At 44.0% G+C, this 26506-nt stretch overlaps 1 protein-coding gene across 1 annotated transcript in view; it reads right to left on the bottom strand.

The window, feature by feature from the left end:
- vps13d (vacuolar protein sorting 13 homolog D) overlaps positions 1–26098 on the bottom strand; it is a 67396-nt gene extending 41298 nt beyond the window's left edge. The window contains exons 1-24 of the mRNA XM_079558124.1: positions 25733–26098; positions 23480–23609; positions 23337–23414; positions 20491–20681; positions 20246–20326; positions 17483–17599; positions 17136–17411; positions 16385–16485; positions 15925–16093; positions 15744–15845; positions 15395–15581; positions 14115–14327; positions 13919–14049; positions 13794–13848; positions 12292–12471; positions 12059–12189; positions 11822–11954; positions 8449–10659; positions 7830–7981; positions 6576–7595; positions 4807–4897; positions 4594–4720; positions 4335–4515; positions 2555–2737 (exon numbers count right to left, since the gene is read on the bottom strand). Coding sequence (XP_079414250.1) covers positions 2555–2737; positions 4335–4515; positions 4594–4720; positions 4807–4897; positions 6576–7595; positions 7830–7981; positions 8449–10659; positions 11822–11954; positions 12059–12189; positions 12292–12471; positions 13794–13848; positions 13919–14049; positions 14115–14327; positions 15395–15581; positions 15744–15845; positions 15925–16093; positions 16385–16485; positions 17136–17411; positions 17483–17599; positions 20246–20326; positions 20491–20681; positions 23337–23414; positions 23480–23576 — 6207 coding nt within the window. The 5' untranslated portion in view covers positions 23577–23609; positions 25733–26098. The remainder of the gene's footprint in view (positions 1–2554; positions 2738–4334; positions 4516–4593; positions 4721–4806; positions 4898–6575; positions 7596–7829; positions 7982–8448; positions 10660–11821; positions 11955–12058; positions 12190–12291; positions 12472–13793; positions 13849–13918; positions 14050–14114; positions 14328–15394; positions 15582–15743; positions 15846–15924; positions 16094–16384; positions 16486–17135; positions 17412–17482; positions 17600–20245; positions 20327–20490; positions 20682–23336; positions 23415–23479; positions 23610–25732) is intronic.
- Positions 26099–26506: the final 408 nt, after the last annotated feature.

Genomic DNA, 26506 nt, shown 5'->3' with positions numbered 1-26506 from the left:
CAGTGGACACTGCCCCCCTCCCCCGACCACCTTCACCTGCCTCCAGCCCCCCTGCACCCACGTCTCCAGCCCCCACCATACGTACTTCCTCTAGCACCTGTCCCACCCCCGGCAGGCCACCCCCACACCAGTCCCCCCCTCACTCCCCCCTCTCCATCACACCGGACCAGGTGAGGAGCTGAGGCGACTGAAGTGGGGGAAAGCTGCAGGACCAGATGGCATCAGTCCCAGGCTGCTGAGGACCTGCGCAGACCAGCTCTCCGAGGTCCTCTGCCGCATCTACAACCTGAGCCTCAGCCTGGAGAAGGTCCCCGTCCTGTGGAAGACCTCCTGTCTGATTCCAGTTCCTAAAACAGCGCACGCCAGGGAACCGGCCCACTACAGACCAGTCGCCCTGACCTCCCACCTGATGAAGACGATGGAGCGGCTCATCCTATAGTGTTATAATATAAAATAGTGTTTTTCTGTGACTGTCTCTGATGGATGTTTGGTGAACCTTCGCCAAGTGGATTAACTTTTATAACCAACGTGAGTCCCATAATGTAAACAGCGATGGACCAGAGCGTTTAGAGAATGAGAGTCTATCAAAACGCGCGTTAGCGTGTGTTAGCATGTGTGTTAGCCTGTGTGTGTTAGCCATTTCTGAAGCTGTGTTGCAGATGACAACTCCTTATAACTGCATCGTGAAGTAGCTTCACTCATTTGCTGTTTATTTATATTACGGTAAAGTTGTATGTGAGGAGAGAGGGGGCGGAGTTAACTGAATCGAAGCGTTGTGGCTTCTGGGTTTGAAAAATACCTCCAGAAAACACTTTTACTTATCACAAAAATGAGTGCTCCATAGTGGTAGAGGTACAATATATCATATAAATGCCTATACTTAACTTTGGAATGGCTAAAATAGCAGGATACAGATCCTTTAATTGTGGTAGTGTAGTAGGCCTATATGCCATCTATGTTGGCAGTATTTTGCTCTGGTCTACCACGTTTGCCTTCGCCCTCGAGATCTGATGGGTTAATCGGGGGGTCGGACCCCCCCGCACCCCCCTATATTTCGCACACCGTTTCTGGGTGTCATTGTTGACAGCAGAATCTGCAGGAAGCCACACATTAACTATATAAAAAAATCGCTAAAAGTGTTGGAATTTTAAGTCAGTTGTCTCATGTAAAGCGCTTTGTGACTATGTCTGTGAAAGGCGCTATATAAATAAAGATCTTCTTCTTCTTAAGTCAAGCAACAAGTACACTGGATCAAAGAACTCTGCATACCTTATATAATACACTGATTCTTCCATATCTGACTTATTGTTGTGAGATTTGGGGAAACACATATAAATATATACCTTTATTTATCTAACAAAAAAAGGCGCTAACCACAAGGTTGGTTATAGAGAGCAAACAAATGAGGGACAGATTGTGGAAACAAAGGTTATTAAGATCCATGACAGGATCATAAGCTGCAAAACGCTGCGTGTTTAATAAAAATCCGACCCCTTTTTCCGTCAGGACACCTGCTGTGAAGATGATGCACTTAAGACACGGCTCAATAGAATGATGCAATCATTTTTGACCCGCCCCAACCTGTTCGGCGATACACTGATTATTTCATGACCCAACGAGCGCCGTACTCGCCGGATGGCATCACCACAGTGCAGTCCAAACAAACATAGAGAAATGGCTATAAATAAGTGCAGACTACTGTAGTAAGCTTACTAGAATGAAATGTATGTATTCAATATCAGATTCAAATAGCGTGAGCTTCAGGTGGTAGTGTCTTTTCCACCTCCGTAACATTGCTCGCCTCCACCCCACCCTCTCCACATCTGCTGCTGAAACTCTGATCCATGCATTTATCACATCCAGACCCGACTACTGCAATAGCCTCCTGTACAGTCTCCCCTCCTCTGATTTACAAAAACTGCAATATGTTCAAAACTCTCCCGCCCGCCTCCTCACCCACACCCGCTCCAGAGACCACATCACCCCCGTCCTCCAACAGCTTCACTGGCTCCCCGTACAACAGCGCATCCATTACAAAGTTCTGCTCATCACCTACAAAGCCCTCAACAACCTGGCCCCCCATACCTCACAGACCTCCTACAACGCCACCGCCCATCCCGTCACCTCCGCTCTGCCAACTTAAACCTTCTCAAACCCATCACCAAATCAAAGCACCGAACCTTGGGGGACCGACCCTTCGCCATCGCCGCCCCCACCCTCTGGAACTCACTCCCCATCCACACCAGAAACTCAGACTCACTGGCCACCTACAAAAAACTGCTCAAAACCCACCTGTTTCAGCTCACCTACAACCAACAATAGCCAACAATGCCATCTTTGTTTGTTCGTCTCATCTGTAAAGCGTCTTTGTGTCCCCCAAAAAGCGCTATATAAAACGTATTTATTATTATTATTATTATTATTATTATTATTATTATTATTAGTGAACACGCGCGTTAGTCTGCAGCATGCTCACAGACACGTGCAGCACGTGTGGCATATGCAGACTCACCAGACAGCGCAGAAAGGTATGAGCCATGGTCAGTTTCTCTACCTTGTCCCTCAGAGAGAAGGTGCCGTGCCCTCCGGCGGGCAGGAAGCTGTTGTGCACTCTGAGCTGTCCCAGGTTCAGCACGATGCCTCTGGGGGAGCGGGAACTCTCCGGGATCACAATGACAGGAGCACCGGCCTCGATGTCAAGGAGGACTCTGGAGGCCCGCTGAGGGTGGTCCCGGACCTGAGGAGAAACACAGGGCACTGAGTACATACTAGTGTGTATACACTAGGAGAAAGTATTTATTTAAGCTTTTATTTATTATGCAAGTTAATGTATGTATTAATCTACGCATTTTAACAGTTTCATTCATGTATCACTCAACTATTGTATACAATTGCCCAGCTGAGGGGGAGGCTCGGATACATTTGAAGCAATCACCAGCAAATTCTTGTCTTCTGGAGCATTTCAATTACCTTCTTGGAGCTATAAAGATCCAATTCTGCTCAAATAACTCTCCCAAATAATTTGCACAGCAGCGCATTTGATGTGAGGCTTGTGTTTGGGATGTTCGTGGACATTACAATTGGACTTTATTGGAAACAAAGCTTTTGAGGCGGATTATGACCAAGATTGGATCTTACGCATTTTTCTGGCGCACTGGATCTTCACTCGTGCAGCCAGGTTGTCTGCAGGACTTGGAGAAACCTTTACAAAGCCACGCAGATGTGTTTTTGGATGGTGTAACAATACAGGTGTGGAGAGTCTACAGCCTTCCCTTTAGCGGTAAGTGATGATGACACGCATGTACTCGGTGCGCGCATACACATATGACTGGCACCACCAAGCTTAAATATTAAGAAACCGTTATCAATATTCAACCTAAATGTAAGATGATATGAGTTTTGGTCCATATCGCCCAGCCCTAAGACCTGCTAAAGGCGGTCTAAGCCGGGTGTACACTGCACCATTTTGGCCGTCTAAGACAAATGATCTCTTATCAGGGGGAAATCTTATGTACATCGAGACCAGGATAAAGATTCTTATAATCATTGTCGAGCTGTGAAAGATATCGAGCAGTGTCTGAAATTTGGGATCGCTTGTCATAGAGTGAGCCTCCCATCGCAGCAGCATTGGTCTCTGCCAGATGTATCATCAACAAAATGCAGTCCGGAGCTTTAATGAAACAAGACCAGTGCACGCTCTCGATTTCACACTTCAATGTGACATCTAAAAATCTCTGTTGATAAACATTGTTTAGTGTACACGGGGTAAGACACTGCAGGTGAATAGGGGGAAATGAATATTTACAGATATCAATGTGAAACTTATGCTGAACATTGCAAGTTTTCTGCCATTTTATGTTTTGCATATAAAATAAGGGATTTTGTGGATAAAAATGGCCAAAAATTCCTGTTTTCAGCGATAAAATATAAATAATGGATAGACCCAGATTTAAATGTATGTTTTTATTTTGTGAAATATTAGCAGCAAATGTTTTTTTTAGAGAAATTTTAGATGTGGTTTAGTTTAATAAGCTACTCATAAGTGAAAAAATATCTGCAAAAACTCCAATTTTGCTTTGTTTATTTTTCAGTTCATCGGGTCCGAAGTGCCGTCATGCACGAGCTTAATATAGAACCTGCAGTTACGCGTAAGACCTGAGGTGGCAGTAGTGAGTATAAAAACGACCAACTTGCATCTAGTCTCTTTAAGGGAGAAATCTAGCAAAAAAATCTCCATATTGCCCACTGCATGAAAAATCTCTGTTTTCACCTGCCATGTCTTGCCTTAATGGCCAGATGAGAGCTAACGAGGGCCCGTTTCTCACTGTACTCACAGCCTGCCCCTCCATGGCGGCCCTCTGTCTGCCCAGGACGTCCTGTAGCTGGAGGAAGTGCTGGATGAAGGCCACCACCTCAGCCTGAAAGCGCTGCGTGTGAACGTACTGCACAGACGCCATCTGCAGACACACACGCACATCACAGTCCCGCTCCAGGCCGGGGTCCGGCTGCCCGTACCTGCGCCACAGGGCAATCGCTACTGTCAGACATCACATACTGGTCAAGTCTATGAACTAGATCGATAAATGATCATACTTATGGATGTTAAAAACCAGCGCTTCAGCTCCTCTCGTAGTGAAGCGCTCCCGATACAGATCCCCGTGTGGCGTTAGGTCGCTCAGGGACAGACTTCCCAAACTGCCTTGCAAAGCTAAGTCACCATCTGTTTAGCAGAGACAAAATTACCATCAAGGACAACGCTGGCAGCACTTTATGGAAATGAGGACGAGCTTTCACGTTGAATCGTACCCAGCATGTCCAGATGAGCGGAGAGCTTGGAGACACTGGCTCGAGCAAGTTCATTGGACTTTTTGTTCAGAATAAGACACAACGAGTGCACCTGAGAACACGGCAAAGAGGAGATGAAAAAATAGTCAGACAGAAAAACACATACAGTACAGTAATTTGAATATAATTAAATATTAGTGCTTTCGAGCTGAATTATTTTGGAAAACAATATTGTTGCAAAGTACTGCGATTCAATTTGCTTTTTTTTTTAGAAAAAATAAGGATTTAGTGCACAGCTGAATTTCCAATTTCGACTATCCACGGATTTTGTTTTCCATGAAAAAACATATCTGACTTATTCCTTAAAGGAATAGGCCACCGTTTTTACATACTGAGATATGTTCTTACCTTAGCTTTGACGAGTTCTTTAGGACCTGTCTGGTCTTCACCCGTGCCTTCAGTCACGTAAACACAGCGCAGACGGTGTTAGCATTTAGCCTCTCCCTCTCTCCTCTATTGCTCCAAAACTGGTCAAGATAGAAGCTACCAAGCCCTTCCACGTTTTCCCTATTTAAATATGGTTATGTGAAGTGTTACACTATAAAGTATAATTACACAAAATGAAACAATGTGGATTTTCTAAGCGGATAAAAGGGGGGACTATATTGTAAGGCGTAATAATACCAGGAGTAGTTCGAAATCCGCGCAGTAATCTCTCTCACTTTACTGTGCGGATGCCAAACTACTCCTGGTATTATTACGCCTTACAATATAGTTCCTCTTTTATCCGCTTAGAAAATCCACATTGTTTAATTTTGTGTAATTATACTTTGTAGTGGAACACTTCACGTAACCATATTTAAATAGGGAAAACGTGGAAGAGCTTGGTAGCTTCTATCTTGACCAGTTTTGGAGCTATAGTGGAGAGGGGGAGAGGCTAAATGCTAACGCCGTCTGCTCTGTGTTTATGTGACTGAAGGCACGGGTGAAGACCAGACAGGTCCTAAAGAACTCGTCAAAGCTAAGGTGAGAACATATCTCAGTATGTAAAAACGGTGGCCTATTCCTTTAATAAACATCACTAATTCTAAATGACAAAACCTCAAATCCAAGGCCAAAGAGCTTGTCTTCAGTTAGAGAGAGAGGAAAGGGGCAGTGGCTCTGTAAACTACTAAAATACAACAGAAATTCCATCTGCATCGTACATTCATCATGAGTTTTGGCAACTTTTAAGCAGGTTTGCCCACTGACACTAGTGTTGTTTGTGGCAGCCCTCTAAGTTTGTCTTAGTATTTTGGATGAAACTGCTTTTAGTTTTAGTCACATTTGAGTAATTTCTGAATGTGATAGGTCTAGTCTAGTTTTAGTCGACGGAAACTCAATAAGGTTTTAGTCAAGTTTTAGTCAATTTCATTATAGAAAGTAATTAAGTAGTAATTAATTTTGAAAAGTAGTCAAAATAAATAGTCAAAAGTGTCACTGTGAGCATGACTTTTCCCGGATTTTGTTATTATTTCATCATGCTTTAGTCGCCAAAGAGCTATTTTTAGCTCGGAACGTAATCGTCCTTAAAAAGGTGCGTCAACACCTTTTTTCCAGTCAACATCCAGTGGCATTAATGTTTGAGAAGAGACTGAAATACGAATGGCTAAACTAATACTCTGAATTTGAGAACTTCCAAACTGAACGCATTTTAAAAGGATATTAACAACCTTTATTATTGCAGTTGCAATCCAATTTGGATTCATTTTGCAGAGTATTCTTTCAAAAACTAAATAAAAAGGAACTACCTTCAGATCTACTTTGGTGTTCACACTCAGCACTTCCTGGTCCAGAGAGAAGTGCTCGCACACCGGCTGTGGGGACATGGCGCTGACCCTCACCGCGTGATTATTGGCCGTGGACCCAATCCCAAAGAAGTCCAGAATCACAACCCAAGTTTGCAGCGTGATCAGGACATCCAGGCAGTTGAAGTCCACGTCGATGCTGCGGCCCACGCCCCCGTAGCGCGTTCTGAATTCCGGGTGCGCCTGGTCCACCAGCAGAATATTAATGTGCACCAGCGAATCGTCGAAGTCTGCTGGTTGCTGCGTCTTGTGGGTAGGGGAGGGCGGCGGTGTGCTCGGGCAGCCGGCCTCCTCTTTGGTTTTGCTGCGGCTGGCAGCGGAGGGGGTGCTGGGGTGCCTTTGGTAGAACTGGAAAACATTTTGGGCTGCTTCCATGTGCGCGGGCAGGGAGCGCGGCATGTCGGGGTACTGTGCGTTGGACGCTGATGGGCAGCTTTGGGACAGATACTCCCTGGTGCTGAAAGTGGAAGGTTTCGGAGCGCCCCTGGACACCATGAGATGTTTGTACTTGGAGTCTGGGTTGTGCTCCAGAAGGTCCTCCATCAGCACGGAACGCAAAGCTAGTTGTACTGCGAGGAGCTGGGGGTGGTCTTTGGAAATGTCTCCTTCCAAATCATGAAAGCACAAGCTGACCAGTCCTTGGGATCCTTGTGTGAGATCCGTGTTGAGCTGCACCTGGAGCTCGGGCACGTGAAGGGTGACTTTGAGCTGGGTGAAGGAAAAGGTGTCCGGGCTCGGCTCCTGGGCCTGCAAAGCTAGCGGGGAGGAGAAGCTAATGTGTGGAGGGTCTCGTGCAAACAGACCCCCGGGCGACACGTTGGGGAAGCGGTGCGGCCGAGCAGAGGACGGCGTGGGCGGAGGAGGGGTCGGAGGCTGGCTGGGGGTGAAGCGTTGGTCCTCCATCAGGGACAGGCTGTCGAGAGTCTCCATGAGCTGCTCATATACTGGTTTGCAGAGGAACACCTGAGGGTGGAGGCAGGTGAACAGCTTGATATCTTTCAAATGGACATTCGGTTTAAAGTACTCATATTGACCACATACAAGAGGGGGAAAAAAACATCTGACAGGGCACTGAAGTACGAAGTACGATCTCTTTTGCCAGTAGTTACTTTTACCACGCAGATGTGAAATGACAACAAAACTAACTGAACTGAATACTGTGTTGCCGAAAGTGTCTCCTTTGGAGAGTATGATTACCTGAACAGGGTTGATGAATTTCCCCTGGATTTTCAGTAACCCTGAACTCATGCAAGGCTCCTCTGTGCTCAAGAAGGTCACGTGACTGTTTTCATCCGCTGGAATCTTCTCCATGGTGAACTGAATCGTTGTGTCTTTGAGAATATGGTAAGCTGAAATACGTAGAACAAATTCGTACATGATTAATAAAATGGACAAACTGTTAAAAAATATGCATATGGTTGTTCAAATACCATAACTGTTTGGGATTTTATGCCAACTCCACAGATTTTTAAAAGTATCGGCATTGGCAAATACTAAAACTGATTCACCAATCCGATATCAGACAGTATTCATCAAGAGGTAGTAGTTATTTAAAGTGTGTAATAAAAACACCTCTTTAATCCCTTAATTTAATCTTGAGAGTTGTAGCTGAACCTTGGAGAGACTGGAGCAATGTGCCTCATTACCCATGTGCTCTGGTTCTTAGCAAGGTTTTGCTATTGTTTTGTATCACACTATGAAAGTAACGGACCACTACATTGCTCCGTTTCTTGGTATCAGCAGCTTCACGGATTAGATTGAAAAAGATGCTATCGGAACAACCCTAAAACATATGTCATCTAAAAAATAGAACCACCTTTTCCACAGCTGAGCGATTCAAAGAAGTCCTGGCGTGTGAATTGGGCACTGCTATGGTTGATGCCCTCAGTGAATGCTTCCTTGTCCCTATTTTTCAAATCCAAATGACTGAGATTGAGTGAATATAGTCGAATGTCTCTCACCAAAACCTGCAGCTGCTCTTCTTCACAACCTGCGCCTGTGACAAAATTCTGAATGGAAATTCTCCCTAGATGTCCAACCAGTAGCTCTGAATGCCCTGGTCTGCGAGGAACAGAAACGACTGGGGAGTCGATCTCAATGTTCAAAGTCAGCTTCACTAGGAATGTATCTATACTGCTTTGGGACTCCTCTAGGAGGTCCTCCTCTGCTTCGTCAAAAGGAAAAGCCCATGATTGACTCTGGGTCCGAACTCTGCGTGAAGGCGTCTCAAACAGCGACACCATCCCGCTGTACTCTGCTGTTTTCGTCGCCAGGACTGTAGACACTTTTGAGGCTGCGCTTTTCAACATGGAGCGGAAATTATCCTCTACCTCATTGGCAGAGAGCGTCAACTCTTTCAGGAACTTCGGCGAGTGGTTGTAGTGCAGTGACGCCATTTCAAGCTGCAGGAAGCATTCGCCGTGGGATTTTTCCAAAAAGTGAAAATTCAATGCCTCGAATGGAGCACCAGCCGTCTCGGGAAGAAACGCTAGCCCGTCCAGATTTGCGCGATCTTCCACATTTCCAATGCTGACCACAAACTGGCTTCGTTCGCTGTCGTGCGGAAGGTCCACGAGTTGCAGAGAGCCTAAGGAACCATTGACATCCATGCGACTGCCCATGGATACGTTGACTTTGGTGCCAGTGATGCTAGCCGTTGCTATCTTCAAACACTTCTTCTCCGCTCCCAGCACACAACCCGTGGACACAGTTCGAAGAAGTAGCACATTCAGCCGCTGGATCTCAACTGTTAGCTCTTTGTTCTGGTCGTAAGTGGCCTGGTAAGTTCCATCCTCCTCGTTATCCTCTGTGGCCTGGTGTGTAGAAGATGCTAAATCAGCCTCTTCTTTAGGAAAGGACTTCTGAAGAAACTTAAGGAGTTCCACTATGGTTTCAGGGTTCAGAATGATGTCCAAGTTGTTGACCTGCATGGTGGTGACTTGCAAGGAGCTGTCCAGATTCATAGAGGGGCAATCTGAGCTGACAAACTGATACTCTAGCTTTATCAGCGCATTCTGGTCTTGAAAGGACCTATCCATGACCACGGCTGTTGACAAATCCTTCTCCAGGTCTTGAGTTTCTTGTGATTTCTCATTGACAGAAACTGGGGAGGAAGGTTGGCTCTCTCTTAAACTTCCTGTGGGGATATCGAAGCTAAGATGCTTATGAGAGGCCACCAGCAGGTCAAAGTCTGAGCCGTAGGTTTGTAAGGTGTCCACAAGCAGAAGACCGTGGACAGTCAGAGAAACTTCAGTATCATAAGGTCTTTTGACAAAATGAGCATTCGTGCCAAAGACTTTAAGCACGGAGATGTAGCGTCCGTCGCTTTCTACCCCCAGCTGCATGTAGTTGATGTTGAATTCGGCCAAAAGCAGACGGGACTCTACTAAGACCTCCCGCGTGTGCTGCTCTAAAGTCATGACACTCTGTGTAAGATTCTTAGCTGACCCATGCAGCTTCCATGAGCTGTTGTCCCTCTTGAAGATATTTTGATGTCTGAAGGGGTCGGGAGGCTTTATGTTTGCATTTTTCTCCTTGCCAGTGTTCCCCTGATCAGTTGAGCCACTGAGTCTGGTCAAACAGTTCCTCAGTGCTGTCATCTTTTCAAAGTTGATGTGGACTTTGAGATCGGGCAGGGTTCCTGAAAGAACGGCGCCAGGGAGCTGAGGGTCAGAGGTGTAGCGAAGGCGCTGCTCCAACTGGAGAAGCACGTTAAACTTCTCCACGACATGTGTAGGCCCGACCTCACTTTCCTGAAGGTGCTTCCAGTTGTCTTTGCAGTGACCAACCATTATCTGCAGATCTTTAAATGACAGCGAGTATTTTTCGTAGAGTTTTTTCCGACAGGCCAGAGACCCTTCAGGAGAGCGAAGGCTGGGCAGTTCTGGACTCTTCGGGGGATCTTTTGAAGGCACAAGGAGCTCTGCAGGTGGGGACTCAGACGGTGTGGCCAAAGGGGTCTGAAAGTCATCATCGCTCATGTCCTCTAGTTCACAATGATCATCTTTTGAGTGAGTCTTGCTTTCATCTGTGAAGAGAGAAACAGCGAGTTAGACGTACTGTGAAATCCACGTTTGATCAGCCCGTTTGATCGGCGCATTTACCAATCACCGATCACACAAATTAGGCCATGATCGGATCAGTGCGCCTTTAATTTTGAGTGTACCGTATTTTCCGGACTATAAGTCGCACTTTCTTTCATAGTTTGGCTGGGGGTGTGTCTTATACTCCGGAGCGGCTAATATGTGATTTTTTTTATTTAAAATATAAAAGTTATAAGAGTGAGTGAGAAACTTGTGAGGGACTGGCGAAAAGCTCTTACTGCAATGAACATTTTTTTTAAAAAGCCATTCACTAAAAGCTAGATGGCCATAGCTAGAGGAACGAGTTTGTAAATGAGAGCTTGAAAAACGTGCTGTTGTTGGAGAAGCTTGTCAACAGTGAAGTTACGCCTCTGTGCCTAGGTAGGTGCCAAGGCGATTGTTCTGAATTGACACAGAGGATGAAGATTTCAATGGATTTAGTGATTTGGAGTGAGATGGAGAGTTTGGTATGTTCTTTATGCTATCAAACACGAGTCCCAAAAGGGACTTGAAATCTAAGCGGTCAGGCTACGGAGGGTGTTCTGTTTGGGAGGTTACACCAGTCTGCATGAAAAATAACATTATTTATTCTGATTTATTTCAAATTTATCGCAACCCAGTCAGACACGTTTTGTGTGGGAGAGATGTGTTTGCCCCAAGCAGCACTGTGTAAGAAACGCTTAGAGGCGCGCTCTTGGGACAGAATACATCTGACATACTGCTGCGCTTCATCTCACACCAAACTGACCACCTAAAAATGTAAAAATGTAAATAACATATTAAATCAAAAGTTGGTCCAATGCACATGATGCCACAAAAAAGACTCTCAAAATCATTATCTAAACAAATGCCAATGACATTGGATAAAAAGAAAACGGATTTGTATTTTTGGATGGGATTTTCATTTTTTTGACCTTCAACATCTAGCAAAGGAGCAACCAATGAAAACTAGAATCAGCTACATTTACCTTGTGTAATACTGATTTCAGCTCAGTAGCCCTTTTCATATAAAATAAACAATTAAACATTGGCACACTGATCAAATGCAAAATGGAAATGGGTCCATTTTGCCTGCACTTTAGAAAAAAATAACACGGTTGCTTTTACCTTGAGAGTTTGTGAGCAAAATTCTTCCCAAATCCACCACAACGAGCATGGGATCCTCCGACTGGAAGTTGTCGGGAAAAATGACCTGTGGTGCACTGATGTCCAGCTTCATGGTCCAGCGTTTGCTGTTCTCCTGGAAACACAAGCATCAATCTTTGGTGATATGACGGCATATGTGAAATGTTAAGGAAGGTTCACTGTAGAAGAAACTTTCGAAATGAAGGAGCTTTCACTTACAATAAACTCCCCCACGAGCAGCTGGTCGATGGTCTGTCTGATCTCTGCTTTGGTCTGCATCTTCAGTTTGTTGTACTGTCTCCGGGCGGCTTCAGCCACTCGTAGCTCCAGCTCCGACTGATATCCAAAACCTGTGTGAGGAGAACACACACAGATGCTGCTGTTTTACTCTCTATATATTACAGCTGTAGTTTGTTGCAGTCATCAGATCGGCCTAATGTCCACATGCTGACCTGAGGTGTGGACGCGGCCCTTGTAAAAGAACTCGGTGACCTTCTTGATGGCCTGTGGGTTGTAGATGATGTTCAGTGGACTCGTGTGGACCTCCAGCCGTCGCTCGAACTTACTCCTCACTGGGTTCCGCTCATAAATCATCTCAAAGACTGGAGAAGAGGAGCTAGGAGTGCTGCCTCCTGCGACAGGAGAAAAAAGAAAACGAAAATAACTAAACATACATTTACAGCGGGGACAAAGGCCTTAATTTCACATCAAAGCGCTCTAAATTATACAAATTGTATGTCCCAGGGAACAATTCTTGAAGCCATGCAATATGAATATATTATCGTTTGTAAGACGGACTAAATGCATTACAGGTATATTTAGCCCTAAACTACTCCACTAAACAAAGCATTTGAATTAAAAGTAAATAACATTTTCATCAAAAGCTGCTCACCAAGTTAAAATCTGTGAAAAAGAGCACTGGTCAGCATTTACTCACATATGACAATGAAGAGGCTAATTGTGAGTGTATAGCCAGAAACAGAAGTGTCCAAACATTTTTCATTGTGGGCCACAAATTGAAGAGTGTATAGCATGGAGGGCCACAGATCAGTGTTCAGTTCCGTCAAGCATTCAAATGGTTGCATTTAAGAGCAATTTAATTTATTAAAGCAAGGAACCATCTGGTCAGCTCTGTCTCACCATAAAATGCTAGTTTTTGAGGTTTTAAACATTTTAAAAATTACTAAACTTGCAGCAAACTTGTCTACATCGCCCTTCTGGTGATGTTTACAAGAAGCCTGAGGACCACCAAAAATTTAAAAATTGCAAAGATTAAGTTGGGTACAAATAGCCAACTATTCTTTACGGTAGTGGTTCTCAACTGGGATGTACTGAGAAGACACCACCCAAATAAGAATATAATCTTTTATATCTTTTTATCTTTTCCCCCACCAATTAATCTATAAAGCTGAAATTATGAACAAAACAACAAGATCATGGACAAAACAATTTAGATGTTTCTTTATGTTCATTGAAGATACATATAGAAAGAATATATTCTGGGAAAGGTGCCCATTTTAAATGGTTCTCCGACCCACTTTTAGGTCCCGACCTATCAGTTGAGAACCACTGCTTTACAGCAAAAGCTTTGAACTCTGATCACCATCATAAAGACCGACAGAGAGACCATTGGTGCAGATGTGACAGCGCTTCTGTCAGTCTCCCCCAGGATAAACCGAAGCTTACCCCCACCGAGGATGGAGTGAAATGTAAATTGACTCATGTAAAGTGCTTTGTGACATGTCTGAGAAAGGTGTTGTACAAATAAACTCCTTTTCCTTTCTCCTCCTCATATTGATTGGACCAATATTGACAGACCCCATGTTATTACTGCACTGTAAAGTAAATCGAAACATATGTAAAATTATCTTAAGTTTGCAATGATCCAACCAGTGTTTTCTGTCATATTTAGATAATTATTTAAAACACATTGTAACAGAGATGATGGTCTGACCTGTGCTGCTGCCCGTCTGTCCAGGTGACTGATTCAGAGACACAACCACTTTGTCCTGAAAGGCGTCAGCGTTAGTTTAATGCAAGAGGATACTAGGTGTGAGAAGAAAGAGCAAAAAAACGTACAGTTTTGGGAGAGACAAGGACAGGGAAGATGGTTCCCTGAGTGCTCAGGTCTCTGAGGAACAGTCCCCCGAGCTTCACTGAGAGCAGCGAGGATTCGGAGCGGGGCAGGGACTCCAGAATCACCTTCACCTCTGAGGAGAGAGAGGGGAAAGGGTGTAACCGGGGCCCCACACTTAGAGAAAGGGTTCCGTCTTACCTGAAAGCTCCAGCTGAATGACCCCACTCTCCTGTAGTGAGTTTGGGTTAGGTGTCTCCCTCTCCCTCGTCTCTTTCTCTCTCTCCTCATGGTACAGGGTCACCGAACCCTTCTCCAGCAAGAACTCCAGCCGTGCAAACAGGTTGTCCCGCCTGGTGAAGGTGTTGAGGGTGTGGGAGTCCTCCATGGGGTCGAACAGGTCCTCTGTCTCTGCTGCACAACACGACAGAAGTCAGAACATGCCGTTAGTTATCCAGTTCTTGGATAAGAAGGATATATGCTACAGTATGAGCCTGGACAAATATACTATAGGTCAGTGGTTCCCAATCTGTGGTATCTGGGATTCTTCAATATTGAAAAAAAAATTGAAATATCAGTTTCAATCAAACTTTATCAAACTGATACTAAACATCACTGATGTAAATATTAGGAAAAATGTGTTCAATAAAAAAAAATGCCTAAAAATGACCAAAATTGCCTACATTACCAACCTGGACTTTCATAATAAAGGCGTTTTAGTTGGTTTTAAAGGATGTAAAAAAGTTATAACAGATATACCAAAGAAACATTAAGGCGGAATTTATTTTTGGTACAATTTTTTATAAAAAAGGTCAAAAACATATATGACAAAATTTCTGGACATTTGAAACATGTTTCCAGGGCCCCTGTAGGGATCACCCAATATTTTGATATTTTTACCGGGGAAAAGTGTCATGAAATAGCGTTTGTTTACTTACAAACTCGTTTTCCTCCGCCGTAAACCAAACAAATGCCTTTAGCACCTCAAGATGAATCATTCCACAACACAGGAAGTTGTATGTGATGGCACAAAACGGAAAGGAACTATCTTTGCAGAGCGCGTAATCTTTGAGGGAAAATCCCTGCCACCCCGCTGTGAGCTAGCTACAGCTAGCCCACCATGTGACAGAAGGGGGCGCTACTATTGATTAACTTGATGATGTCACCACGCTGCGTACAGGGATATCCCGGATATCATCGTGTAGCTATGACTCTCGTCTTTTCGAAGAAAAAAACTCATCTCTATCAATTATAGATCGGAAGATATCCGTGGGTAAGTAAAACTTTCTCTCTGGTGTCGTTCACGGTTCACGTTCTGACGGTTAAGTTACCGTAGGTGTTTTACTGGTGTAGACCATCGTTAGCTCACATTTTACATTTAAATCATGCTAAATTTGGTTTCTTTACTTAACATTTACACATGGATTAACATGTGCCTAAAGACATCCACACTGGGACAATGAACACAGAAGACACCGTACCCAGGAGGTCCCAGGAAGACGGGCTCGGCAGCAGGTGCTCAGACTCTGGGTCTTGGGTCACTCCGTACCAGCCTCCCCAGCCCGGGAACCAGGACTGGAGGTACTGGACCATCCCCGAGCTGCCGCTTTTGGGAATGGACGAGGTGGACTCACAGGGCTGCAGGTCTGTGCTGGGCTCTCGCACATTCTGAGGAAAGAAGACACGAACAGGTCAGTCTGCTAAGGGCGCACAGACAATAGACAGTGGACTACATTGTGTGATTGGGCTGAAAACTGCTTTTATTCAGCCAATAGCCAAACAAATCTTAGCACAGTTCAAACGCCATCAGCAAAACTAGTCGTGTTGTACCTCTGCAATCTCTTCTTGTTTTCTGAACCAGTCGTGCACCACTTCTCGGAGGATCTGCAGCTCCTCCACCGTCTGCTCCTCTTCCACTCGCTCCAGCTCACTCTGCAAGAGCAGGTGGGTTAGAATTCGGAGAGCGAAGCTGTATCTGTATCTGTATGTGTATTTGTGTTGATTCCAGCACCTCCTCCTGAGGGCTGAGGGCCACTCCCTTCAGCTTCCTGAAGTACAGGCTGGTGTAGGTCTGAGCGTCGCGCGCCCTCTGCAGGGCAAAGTCCCAATTGCAGCGCTGCCTCTGCTCCCTGATCTCGTGCAGGTTGGCCTGGATGGCGAAGGTCCACCACGCTCTACAACTGCACAACAGAGGAAAGATATTGAGGCTAGAGTGGGGCAATTAGTAGAATTTTCGAGCAGCATGCGAATGAATTTAACAATAAAATCAGCTCCAAACACGTGCCTCTGCAGCAGGACAGAGTTAGCCGCACTTTCAAGTCCAACTGCTTTTTTAAAAATTATAATGAATTTCCAAAAGATTTAGGAGCTTTGTCACGACCCCCTGCTGACATAATGTTTAGTTCACTGCAAGGACATTAAAGTACAAAAATAACTCCTGCATGTTTTCTGCTGATTTAAACAGTTCTTACTTGTTGGTGATGGGGATTTTGGGCCTCCACCTCCGGTAGCGCAGCTCTCGTTCCCGTCGGTCCAGCTCTTTGAGAAACAGCATCATCTGCTGGTACTGGACCTTCAACACAAAGGTGAATATTGTAGCCTTTCTACAGTGACTAAAATACCTGAGTATTGGACGTATTTCTAAATGTTTTACCAGATATTAATGGTAACAGGAAGTATTTCACAAATGTAAAGGAATCGACCTATAAATGATCTTTTGTGGAATAATCCTGAATGAATTGGGAAAAGTATGGCACAGGTTTACAGAAATTCATTTGACTCTTACATTTTTGTTGGTTGTACATTTTTCGATTTCTTCGTACATTGTTTTTGGCAATTAGACACTTCTTTCCAGTGACTTCATTGACTTGATAGCTCCTTGCAGGAGCTATGTTTCTTTCTCTGAAACCAATTTTAGAGCTTCCTTGGCTGTGTGTTTAAGAACAGCCCCACACTATGAGTCCAACCCTCCCAACTTCACTGTCGGCCTGATGGTGTTGGGGTGATGTGCAGTGCCATACAGAGATCGACTCTGGTTTTATCTCCTACTATTTCACCGTGCAGACAGTGCAGTGTATGATGCACATGCATTCTGCTCCTTGGTCAACTCCTTGGGGACAACTGACTCTGTTCATTTCTATGGTTTCTATGGCATGTAACCAATTCCACAAAGAAGCTTTAAAAAAAAGTAACTATTTGTCTGTTTGTCCCTGCTGTGAGCACCTGCGAAAGGCGCAGCGACATGGGCTCCAGCTGGATCAGGCCCTCGATGCGAGGAGTGTGTCTGGACCTCAGCGGCTCCTTGGTGGTGTTCCTCCGGAGCAGGACAGAGGCCCACACAGGCTCGAACATGTACTGGTGCTCCCGGCTCTGCATGCAGGCCGTCATGGCCTCCTGGATCTGGTTGACGGGGAGCTGTCCCAGCATTGTGCTCTGGGAGTCCCAGTACACACTGAAATCCTCGATCTCCAGCTGCTTCTGCCGCAGCAGCTTCTTCCCCTGCTCAGGGACAAACGGTGTTAACAGAGGGTCCAACAGTCGCCATGTCAGTAAGACACAGCACAGCTTACCATCTCTTTGGAAGGGTTCTGTGCGTACACGTTATTGATGCACACCCCGAAGGAGAAGGGCTTGTTTGGGTCAGAGAAGTCATCCTCAAACCTCAGATGCACATCCTGGATCTTCAGCTAGAGCAAAATAAAATACACACTTAAGCTCACAGTTGTCGCGGAGGTTGCTTACTCTTTTTAACATTATGAATGTGTAGCTTTTAGTGCATTGCCATGGATTTCCTTTTTAGAAACATTTTTCTTTGACTGTTCCACTGATCAAGATAAGCATGATCATGTTGTACAGGCTTTTCAGGTCAAGAGCAGGCAGAACATTGTCATAAGCAACTTTGAGCAGTTTATGTTGAAACGCAGCCAAGTGTATACGCAAGCTTGAGTTGTGCTTGCTGTCATTCATTCATTCATTCATTCATGCATGTTTGAGAGCTTTAAACCAGCGGCAGGAAAAATTACAATATCTGAAAACGGTGTTGAATGTTGCAATAACAATATAATTTTGATATTTAACATGATAAAATGTAGTAATCACAGTTTATTTTCTTTTTATCAAATTGTGCCAAAACAAAGCAAACATCAAACCGAAGAAGGAAAATAACTAAAACTACGCATTTCCAGCTGAAAAAGTGTAAAAATGTCAATCTCGGTCAGGTGGAAGACCTCATGCAACACTTTACAGCCCTAGTTCCATGTGTAGGTACAGGGAACAAGAAGCAATTACACATGCAAGTACACATTACAGTGCCATGTGTAATAAAGATGTACAAAATGTTAGGGCTGCTCGATAATAGAAAAAAATAATAATCAATTATTTTAGTAATTTGTTGCATTTAAAAAAGAAACTTCATTTATTTTTATTTTTTTTATAGTACTCTAAATATCTTCTTTGGACAATTAAAAAAGCAGAATTATATTAAATATGCTCATGTTTCTAAACAGATCTCGTCACACATGCCCCCTGCTGCTCAGCCCTCACACCTGCCTAAGCAAACCAAGCTGCGCGGCCTGATGACATCATCACACAGTGCTGTTTGTTTATGTCGGACCAAAGCATGAGCCATTAGCACGTAAAATGCGAAAGAAACAAAGCTTTGAGCTCCGTTGGATCTGCTCCTGAAGAAGAGTTTTTGACTCTTCTACACAAAACCAGCACCTGGGCAAAGGATATAGAGCAGAGGTGTCAAACTCATTTTGGGTCGTGGGCCGAAATTCAGCTCCTACATCGGGTCGCGGGCCGCATATAATAGAGAAAATGCTTCCAATAAATGAATAAGAAGAAGTTGTGATTTGGTCAAAGCCCCAACTTGACTGTAGCTTCATTAATAACAACGGCTTTCACTTCTATTGCACTTTACAAGCCTGTGTCACAAGTTCCTCAAAGTACTACATAGTAGTCATTATTCATTAACTCCACACTCGGTGGTGGTAAGCTGTTATTGAAGCCACAGCCGCCCTGGGGCAGACTGTCAGTGCCCTCTGCTGGTGATTTTTTTCAACACGTGTCGAAAAAAATTGTAGTGGGCAGGGCCCCACATACAAACACACCCCAGCATTAAAGAAAAGTAGAAAAAATAATTCTGTCTCAGTCAGAGCAGAACAGCACAAAATGTCAGTTAATATACATGTATTTCAATCTTGGTGAGGAGTAAAACCATTAAATCTAACACAATTATTGAAGAAAAAGCCGAGGCATAAAGTTATAGTTTATTGTGATTAAATATAATGGTCACATTCTATTTAGGGCTGCATGATTATGAAATAGCAGACAGCTATTATATTGTAATTGCATTTCGATGTTAATATTTTATGTATATATAAGTATGTTTTAAAGCTGCAGATAAACTTCTAAAACTGCTTTTAAACATCACGGTGCTCAATTATTACACATATCAGCTTCATCAGCAAAAGATACGCACGTACACCGAGGTGATCAGCTTTTATTGGCCATCTCAACCCGCTCCGTGAACAAATTATGTTTCCGTGACACAAGTCGACATTCGACTCGCAAAACACTCGTTTGTTTTACGAGCAGTGAGAATAGAATAAATTTCCCCCATGAGGGACAATAAAGTTTAATTCATTCATTTGATTCCGATTCGATAAAGCTTCATTGTGTAGCTCTAACACGGCAACAGGCTGCAATCTAAAGTGAGCCTTTATTACGTACCCCAGTGTTTTTCAACCTTTTTTGAGCCAAGGCACATTTTTTTCCATTGAAAAAATTACGAGGCACACCACCAGCAGAAAATGTAAAAAAAAAATTACTCTGTAGCCTATATTCACAATATAAAGTCATTCTCATCAAAGTGTTTTGAATAGGAACACCATATAGTCTTGCCAGCCACAATGCCTCTGTCACACCTGTCGCATCCATGCATCACTAATTCTCTTGTCTCAAAGAAATGAGCTACCTGCGGCCATAACATATAACACGGTTACTCTGTCGATCACTAGACAGCTCAGAGACTCAATAACAGCACATTATTTGAAGATGATCATTAATTTGTCTAGTGCACAGTGGTTGAAAAACACTGACGTACCCCTTTGCTACACGTGCCCCTACAAACATGTTATACACCTTCATTACACCTTTATTACACCTTTTATATCTTCCTTAAACCTTGCACTGTAATGTAAAATTACCTGTACTTGTTTCCTGTACCTACACATGGAACAATTAAAGCCTCTCCCAGTAATTAGGCGATACTGTATATTGTGCTGCGCAAACCTAGAAACCACCTTGACATTAGAGGGTCCAGAGCTCACCTCGATGTTCTCCACGATCCTGGTGACCACAGACGCAGTGACCGAGTACCAGTAGGACTCTCCTCTCTGCTCACACTCGCTCTGTGCAAACATGAATTATCATTATCAAACATTATCAGTGATAACTGATAAAAAAAAACCTGTTAATGAAACGAATGCTAGCATTTTCCTCTGTTCGTTTAGTGAAATGTTACACAGTGTGGTGTCAATGACCGAAATATAAACTAAATGAATAAGGATCCTACCTTAAACTTCTCCTCCAGAGCCTGGAGCAGGCGTCTCTTGCGCTCGCTCTCCTCGTCCGCCTCTGCCTGGGCGTCATACTCCTGCAGAGGGCTGGGGCCGATGATAAGGTTGAGCTGGGACATGGAGATGACCCATGGCTCACTGTGCGGCTTGTAGAAGGGGATCTGCAGCGTGATTTTCCCAATAAAGCCTGATAAGAAAACAGCAGCAGATAGCAGGAGATGAGCGATAGCATTCAAGGACACGCACTGCTGTTATTTGTCCTTGAATACAGGATATGCTTCAATATTTGACATGTTGTTATAGACGCTGTTCCTTTCTGATATAAGGGCTAAAGAATACAACTGACCACAGACAGAGCGGCACAGTGGCATAAGGGCTTCACATAGAAAGGCCCCATTACAATTTTCTGATGCCAACAGGTCGTGCTCCTCTGTGTCCAGACCACTTCCCCACAGCCGTTCTGCTCATTTCAGTGAACACACTGGCCCTGATTTATCAACATTGCGTACAAAAACGGTGTATGTGTAGGTGTATTTGCGATATACGCCAGGGTGCGCGTGGCATTTATGAACCCGTGCTTTACGCTCAGATCTTTCCGTACGCAGAAGCATCTGATGGTAAATGCCACGGAGAAATCCCAGCGTCATTTGAATGAAACGCCCCAAAATATTCATAATCAGGAGACCTCACCCACGGGTTATACGGCTCGCTCGCACAAAACAGGGCAAAAAAAGAACATTTCTTCAACCAGGAAACGATAAAGAGTTGTTTTTAACACAACAAATATGATATTTGTGCGCAAAATTAAAGAATCTGTCCTATCTGTAACCTAAAACCAACCCAAGATCACATTAACAAAATAAAAAAAAGAGGGGAAAAGGAAATAGGTTAATAATAAAAAAGTGTTTATTAAATAAGCTGTAGGCCTAAATAGAGTATACAAAGAGGTATACAATTAGACCACATTAAAAAAATGCTTGTGGTAAAAGAAGAAAGTGTGGATATATCGCTGCAGAGACTCTGGACCATGATCAGAACCAGCAAAAAGCTGAACCAGCACGCGCCACTCCCGGACCTTACAAACCCGTCCGGACCGAATACGGTCCACAGACTTGACACTCAAACCAGCCAGAACACGGAGCAGGGCCTCGCGAAGACCCAGGTGACCCCCACAAAGTTTGGGCAGCAGCGGTCTTTTGTGACAAAAGAAATTTTTTTTTTTTTCAAAACACCATGGGCCCGATCTTGTGCATCAAAACGAAGACAATAGCGTGACATTTTGCGCTCAGTAGGAGCTCACTTTGTGATCTTGCCACTCCAGACTTAGCGCATTTAAGTGGGTGGAGACACAGATTTTCCTCCAACCAGATCGCGTCCAGGAGAGTGGTTGAACATGTGCTTTTGTTTTGCTTCACGTTCACGCCAAGCGCGGGCCGATCCGCGCCACAGCGGACGCTGTAGCTCTTTTTCTCTCGAGACGTGAACATCGTTTAGCTCACGATGGGGTAAATAAAGTTTTAGTTTGACCTGTGAGAGCCTAAGGCTTAAGAAAGAATGCAAGACAGCGCAATGTAAACGAGGAAGTGAATGTCAGCCGTGTTTCCATCGTGTTTTGCAGTCACCTCCTCTTGTGACGCCCCCTCACAGGTGGCGGAGGCGAATGGCACATATAGCGCCGCCACTCGGAAAATAATTCGCCAAGAGCCTGCACCGCCCCGTGCGCCGCCACAAGATCTGGCCCCATGAGTGACTCTATGGCCCGTTGTCCAGGTTCTAGTGTCTCTGGTCCGGGCTGAGCCTCTGGGCTCGGCCCGGCATGGAGGAGCATGTTGATGCAGCGCAACATTGAATCAAGTCTGCCCATAAACATTAACGCTGTAGCCTTGCTTCATGTTAAAAAATCATCAATGTGGATTATATGCGGCGTGGCAATGCAATTCATGCTGTTAAAAACTGTTCTCCAGCGCTGTTTCGTGCTTAGTTAAAATTGGTGTATAATGTACACCACCTCCTGACTTGGTGTAGGATTTTCCCGCAACCCTTGAACGCCTCGGCCTCTCCTCTGGTGCTGCTTTGCTTTGTGAGGAAAAAAAGGAGGAGCAGCCCCACCACAGCCGGCTACATATACACATAATATACTACAACATGTGAAAAACGTATCCATAATGATAGCTACTCCACAAACATTAGCATTCAATAAGTACACGAATCTTCCTCCTGGAATCTCTCATTTGAGCAGCGAAGAATTTGTAGCTCTATGTAGTGAAACTAATGTGACCCGCTTTACAATGTGTCAAGCAAATCATTTCTTGCTCCTATTAATTAGCACGTGACCGGAAGTGAATTACTCATTTAGTAGAATGCATAAATCGTTGGCGCATAACCCCTATTTAAGTCTAGTTTTGGTCGGCTAATATTGCATGTACATTTAGTTGACTAAATTTAGGACTAATAGTTAGTCAACTTTACATTTATAATATTTATTACAATCATATTTAATCAAGGTCTACTGCTTTTATTTTAGTCAGTTTTAATCTCATAAAAAAAACTTTTTAAAGTTTAAAAATATGACTTTTTGTCTAAAATGATGATGTGAACAGTGCTGTGATGCTCGGTGGGACATGGATGATTCATGTGCTGGTGGGATGTCCTCTGTCAAAGCGGACAAGATGACACGCGTCAATTCGAAACAATCAAGATGGGCCAGGGCTTTGTTTACTCTGTCCTTTTCTCTGAGTAAACAAAGAGACCAAATCTTGTCTGTGTGTTACTGTGTGAACTAATACAGACTACTAATGAATCGTGAGTTGAGGATTCTGAGGACAACCCAACAGTGGCTCACCTGCTTTGACTTCAAACGGCAGGTCAAACTCTCGGAGAGCATCCTTCCTTAGCGGGAGGTTCTCCAACTCCACCGCTCCTGAAAACAGCACACACAACAAATGAGTCTCCAGAGCGAGCTCCTGTTAGTCATATCCCTCGTACCTTTGAGCAGGGCGATGGAGAGCTGGTCTGTGTTTAGGTTACTGACATATTTCCCCAGGTACGTGTTCAGGACCCAAGCCACCAGGCCTTCGAGCATCTTCCTGGCTCAGGTGGATACAGGAGGCTGTCCCTGCACAAACCACAGGTCACCACACCATTCTTTTATGACTTTTCCGTTATCCATGAGACTTTATCCAAAATGTTGTCTTTAAAGGGCGGATATGGTGATGTTCTCTACTCACATAACAGGGCTCATTTCAATGAAAAGCTCCAATGGTAGCAGGTTTCACAATCACCATTTCACATCATTTAATATCATTTAAGGAACTGCAATACTTTACCCTAAATTACCTGAAAGGGAAACTTGAACACAGAACAAGTTTCCAAACATTTTGAACGGAGCAAAGACACAGGGATGTCTCTTTTGTTTAGACCAATCTGCCCCAAAGCTGGTGTTTATACTGATAAACAAAAAAAAGTGCACATGTGACAAATTTAAATTAAAATTCCATTTTAGAAATATCTATCATAGTGTTTGGACTTATCACTATAGTTCTGCTCTGATATTGCAAATGAAATATCGCCCTAAAATCCAGACTTTGTGACTTCTACTATTGTGATCCTACTGATGGTATGACAGCATTCAGTGAACCTACAGTGCAAATGAATGTATAAAACAGATACAGACCAGGTGGCATCTTAATCTGCGTTTTTGTGCTGTGTCTGACTCTGGATCAACACAGCAGGATATGGACTAGTGCTGCACGATTCCTCATGATCAAACTGAAACCTCTTATGACTCTTATATCAGCTCATCAGTTCATATTTCAGTTTTCTCTCTCAAATGTGAATGCTCCTGGATGGGTTTAAAATGTGCACAGTGAAATGAATCTGCATTTTAAAAAACATGAATTGCAAATCGGATCCCAGTACTAGAAACAATAATAATAATTTCAACAGTTGTTTATTTTGAATGGATTTTATCCATTCCACAAAACTGATAAATAAAGTATTATTTCAGATGGGGTAAGTTGGCCATTACGGTAACAACAAGTATGCCATTTTGATAATACATACCAGGGCTGGGACAATAAAACGTTTTGCAATAAATCACAATAGGCCTTTGTCACAATACCAAGCTTTGATTATCGATGCGTTCAATACTTTTAAAATGTAAAGTTTCTCCAGGAACAGTTAGGCCGCACTTCATGTTATGCTGAACTACATGATTTTTCCTGTTCAAAGTGTTTTGGCCAAAACTTGTTTCTAGCTCTCCCAATACCCTCTCCTGCACACCCAAATTGATCAAGCAAATTAATTATATGCACATTTCGTGCCCATGTTCAGCTTTGATCGGTGGCGAAGTAAAGCAGAGGAGACCAACCCCAAGGCAAATTACACTCATTTAGATTCTACGTCAATCATCCATCACTCAGTAAAATGGTAGGTGCTGTTTTTGCTGTGTTTACAACATACTCTGATGGCAAAAAATACATTTATTCTACAACAACAACAAAATCAGGTACCCCAGCTTTGACACTTCAAAAAAGCCAAGTGGCATTTGGTTTATAACCTTCGGACACATCACATTTCTTTTTCACAAGTTTCAGTATCGTGACCCAAGAGGAGTCCCTCATAACAATGTCTCAGGATTGAAGCGGGTGTGTGGTCTTTCTGTGTCGACTGCGCATTCTCGGTCTGTGTAAGTTACCTCCAAGTGCTCCAGCTTTCCCTTCAACTAAAACATGTACAATAGGGCCAGGACTCTCCTGGAGTAGATAGTCTAAACTCTCAGTGGGTCATTCCTGGTTAAAGTCATAACATTTCACCTGAATTAATCCTTTCATTATGAGCAGCAAGTGTCCTGACAGTGGGCGCCTCTCCTCAGACCTGTCTCGTAACTTTGCTGGGAGCAGGACAACACCAGCTCACGCACGTCTCATGGATGTATTGCTGCTTTATCTCGTCCCCTTCCAAATGCTTTATTTTGATAACTCACTACAGAAATAGTGGAGCAGTTGCCATGCCTTTGTCACCTAACGTTAGCTACGTGTAACCTGAAATGCTCCGCAGTGTGGCTTTAAATGAAGCACAGTAAACACGTAAGACAGTCTCCAGCACTCAGTCACAGACAGAGGGACGTGAACACATTCCACAAACCGGAAATATCCCCTCTGACAAACCCAAAGTGGACAGTGACACAGACCACGCATCATGACTGACTGTTAGCATGCACTGTGTCCTAGTTCTCACCGTGTTAGTGCCTCAGACCCGCAGATCCCATGACACTCTGTCCTGGGCTCGTCTCTCTCTCAGGACAGAGCCTCCAAACTCTCCAGCTCTTCCAGACAGCTTCACCTGACCCGGGGAACGCCACAGTGCAAGGTTGTGAGCATGTTAGCTAACACGTAGCACGGTTCATATAGCGTCAAAGTGCGCAGCAATCGCGAACAAGCCGAAAATAAGTCGAATAATTCCCCGGTGGGTTCAAACGTGGACACTTTACGGAGCTGTAGGTCTGTTACGGTCGCTGAAAGCACCAAAAGTACAGTTTGGGACAAAAAGGAGCCGAGTGTCACTTTCGTAAATAAAGCCACTTCCTACAGTGCCCGCGACTCCCAGCACGTACTTCCGCTCACGTGACCAAAACAAGCCTTTGTGGTTTATTTATTCATTCATTTTTTTAAATTAGTACAAGTTGTAGAAGAATACATGCAAAATACATTACACAGCTGTGCTAGGAGGAGGAAAATGACGTAATGTCAATAAATGATAACGATAAAGTAAATGGAAAAGACTGGCGGAGATACGACCACGTGGTGTGCGCGCTCCCACAGGCGTCAGTCCATCAGTACACAGTGTACAGTGACATTAGGCTCACTGCTTTTAGGGCTGTTACATTTTTTTCCGATACCTGTACTTTATCCTCTTAACGCCCGCCTTAAAGGAATAGTTCACAGTTTTTCCATACTTTAGATACGTTCTTACCTGAGCTTAGACGAGTTGGCGCAAAAAGACCAAAGATGT

The sequence above is a fragment of the Gobius niger genome (genome assembly GCF_951799975.1).
Source record: "Gobius niger genome assembly, chromosome: 6".
Lineage (NCBI taxonomy): Eukaryota > Metazoa > Chordata > Actinopteri > Gobiiformes > Gobiidae > Gobius > Gobius niger.
The sequence above is the reverse complement of the archived record's forward strand: the minus strand, read 5'-3'. Positions and strand labels throughout refer to the sequence as shown.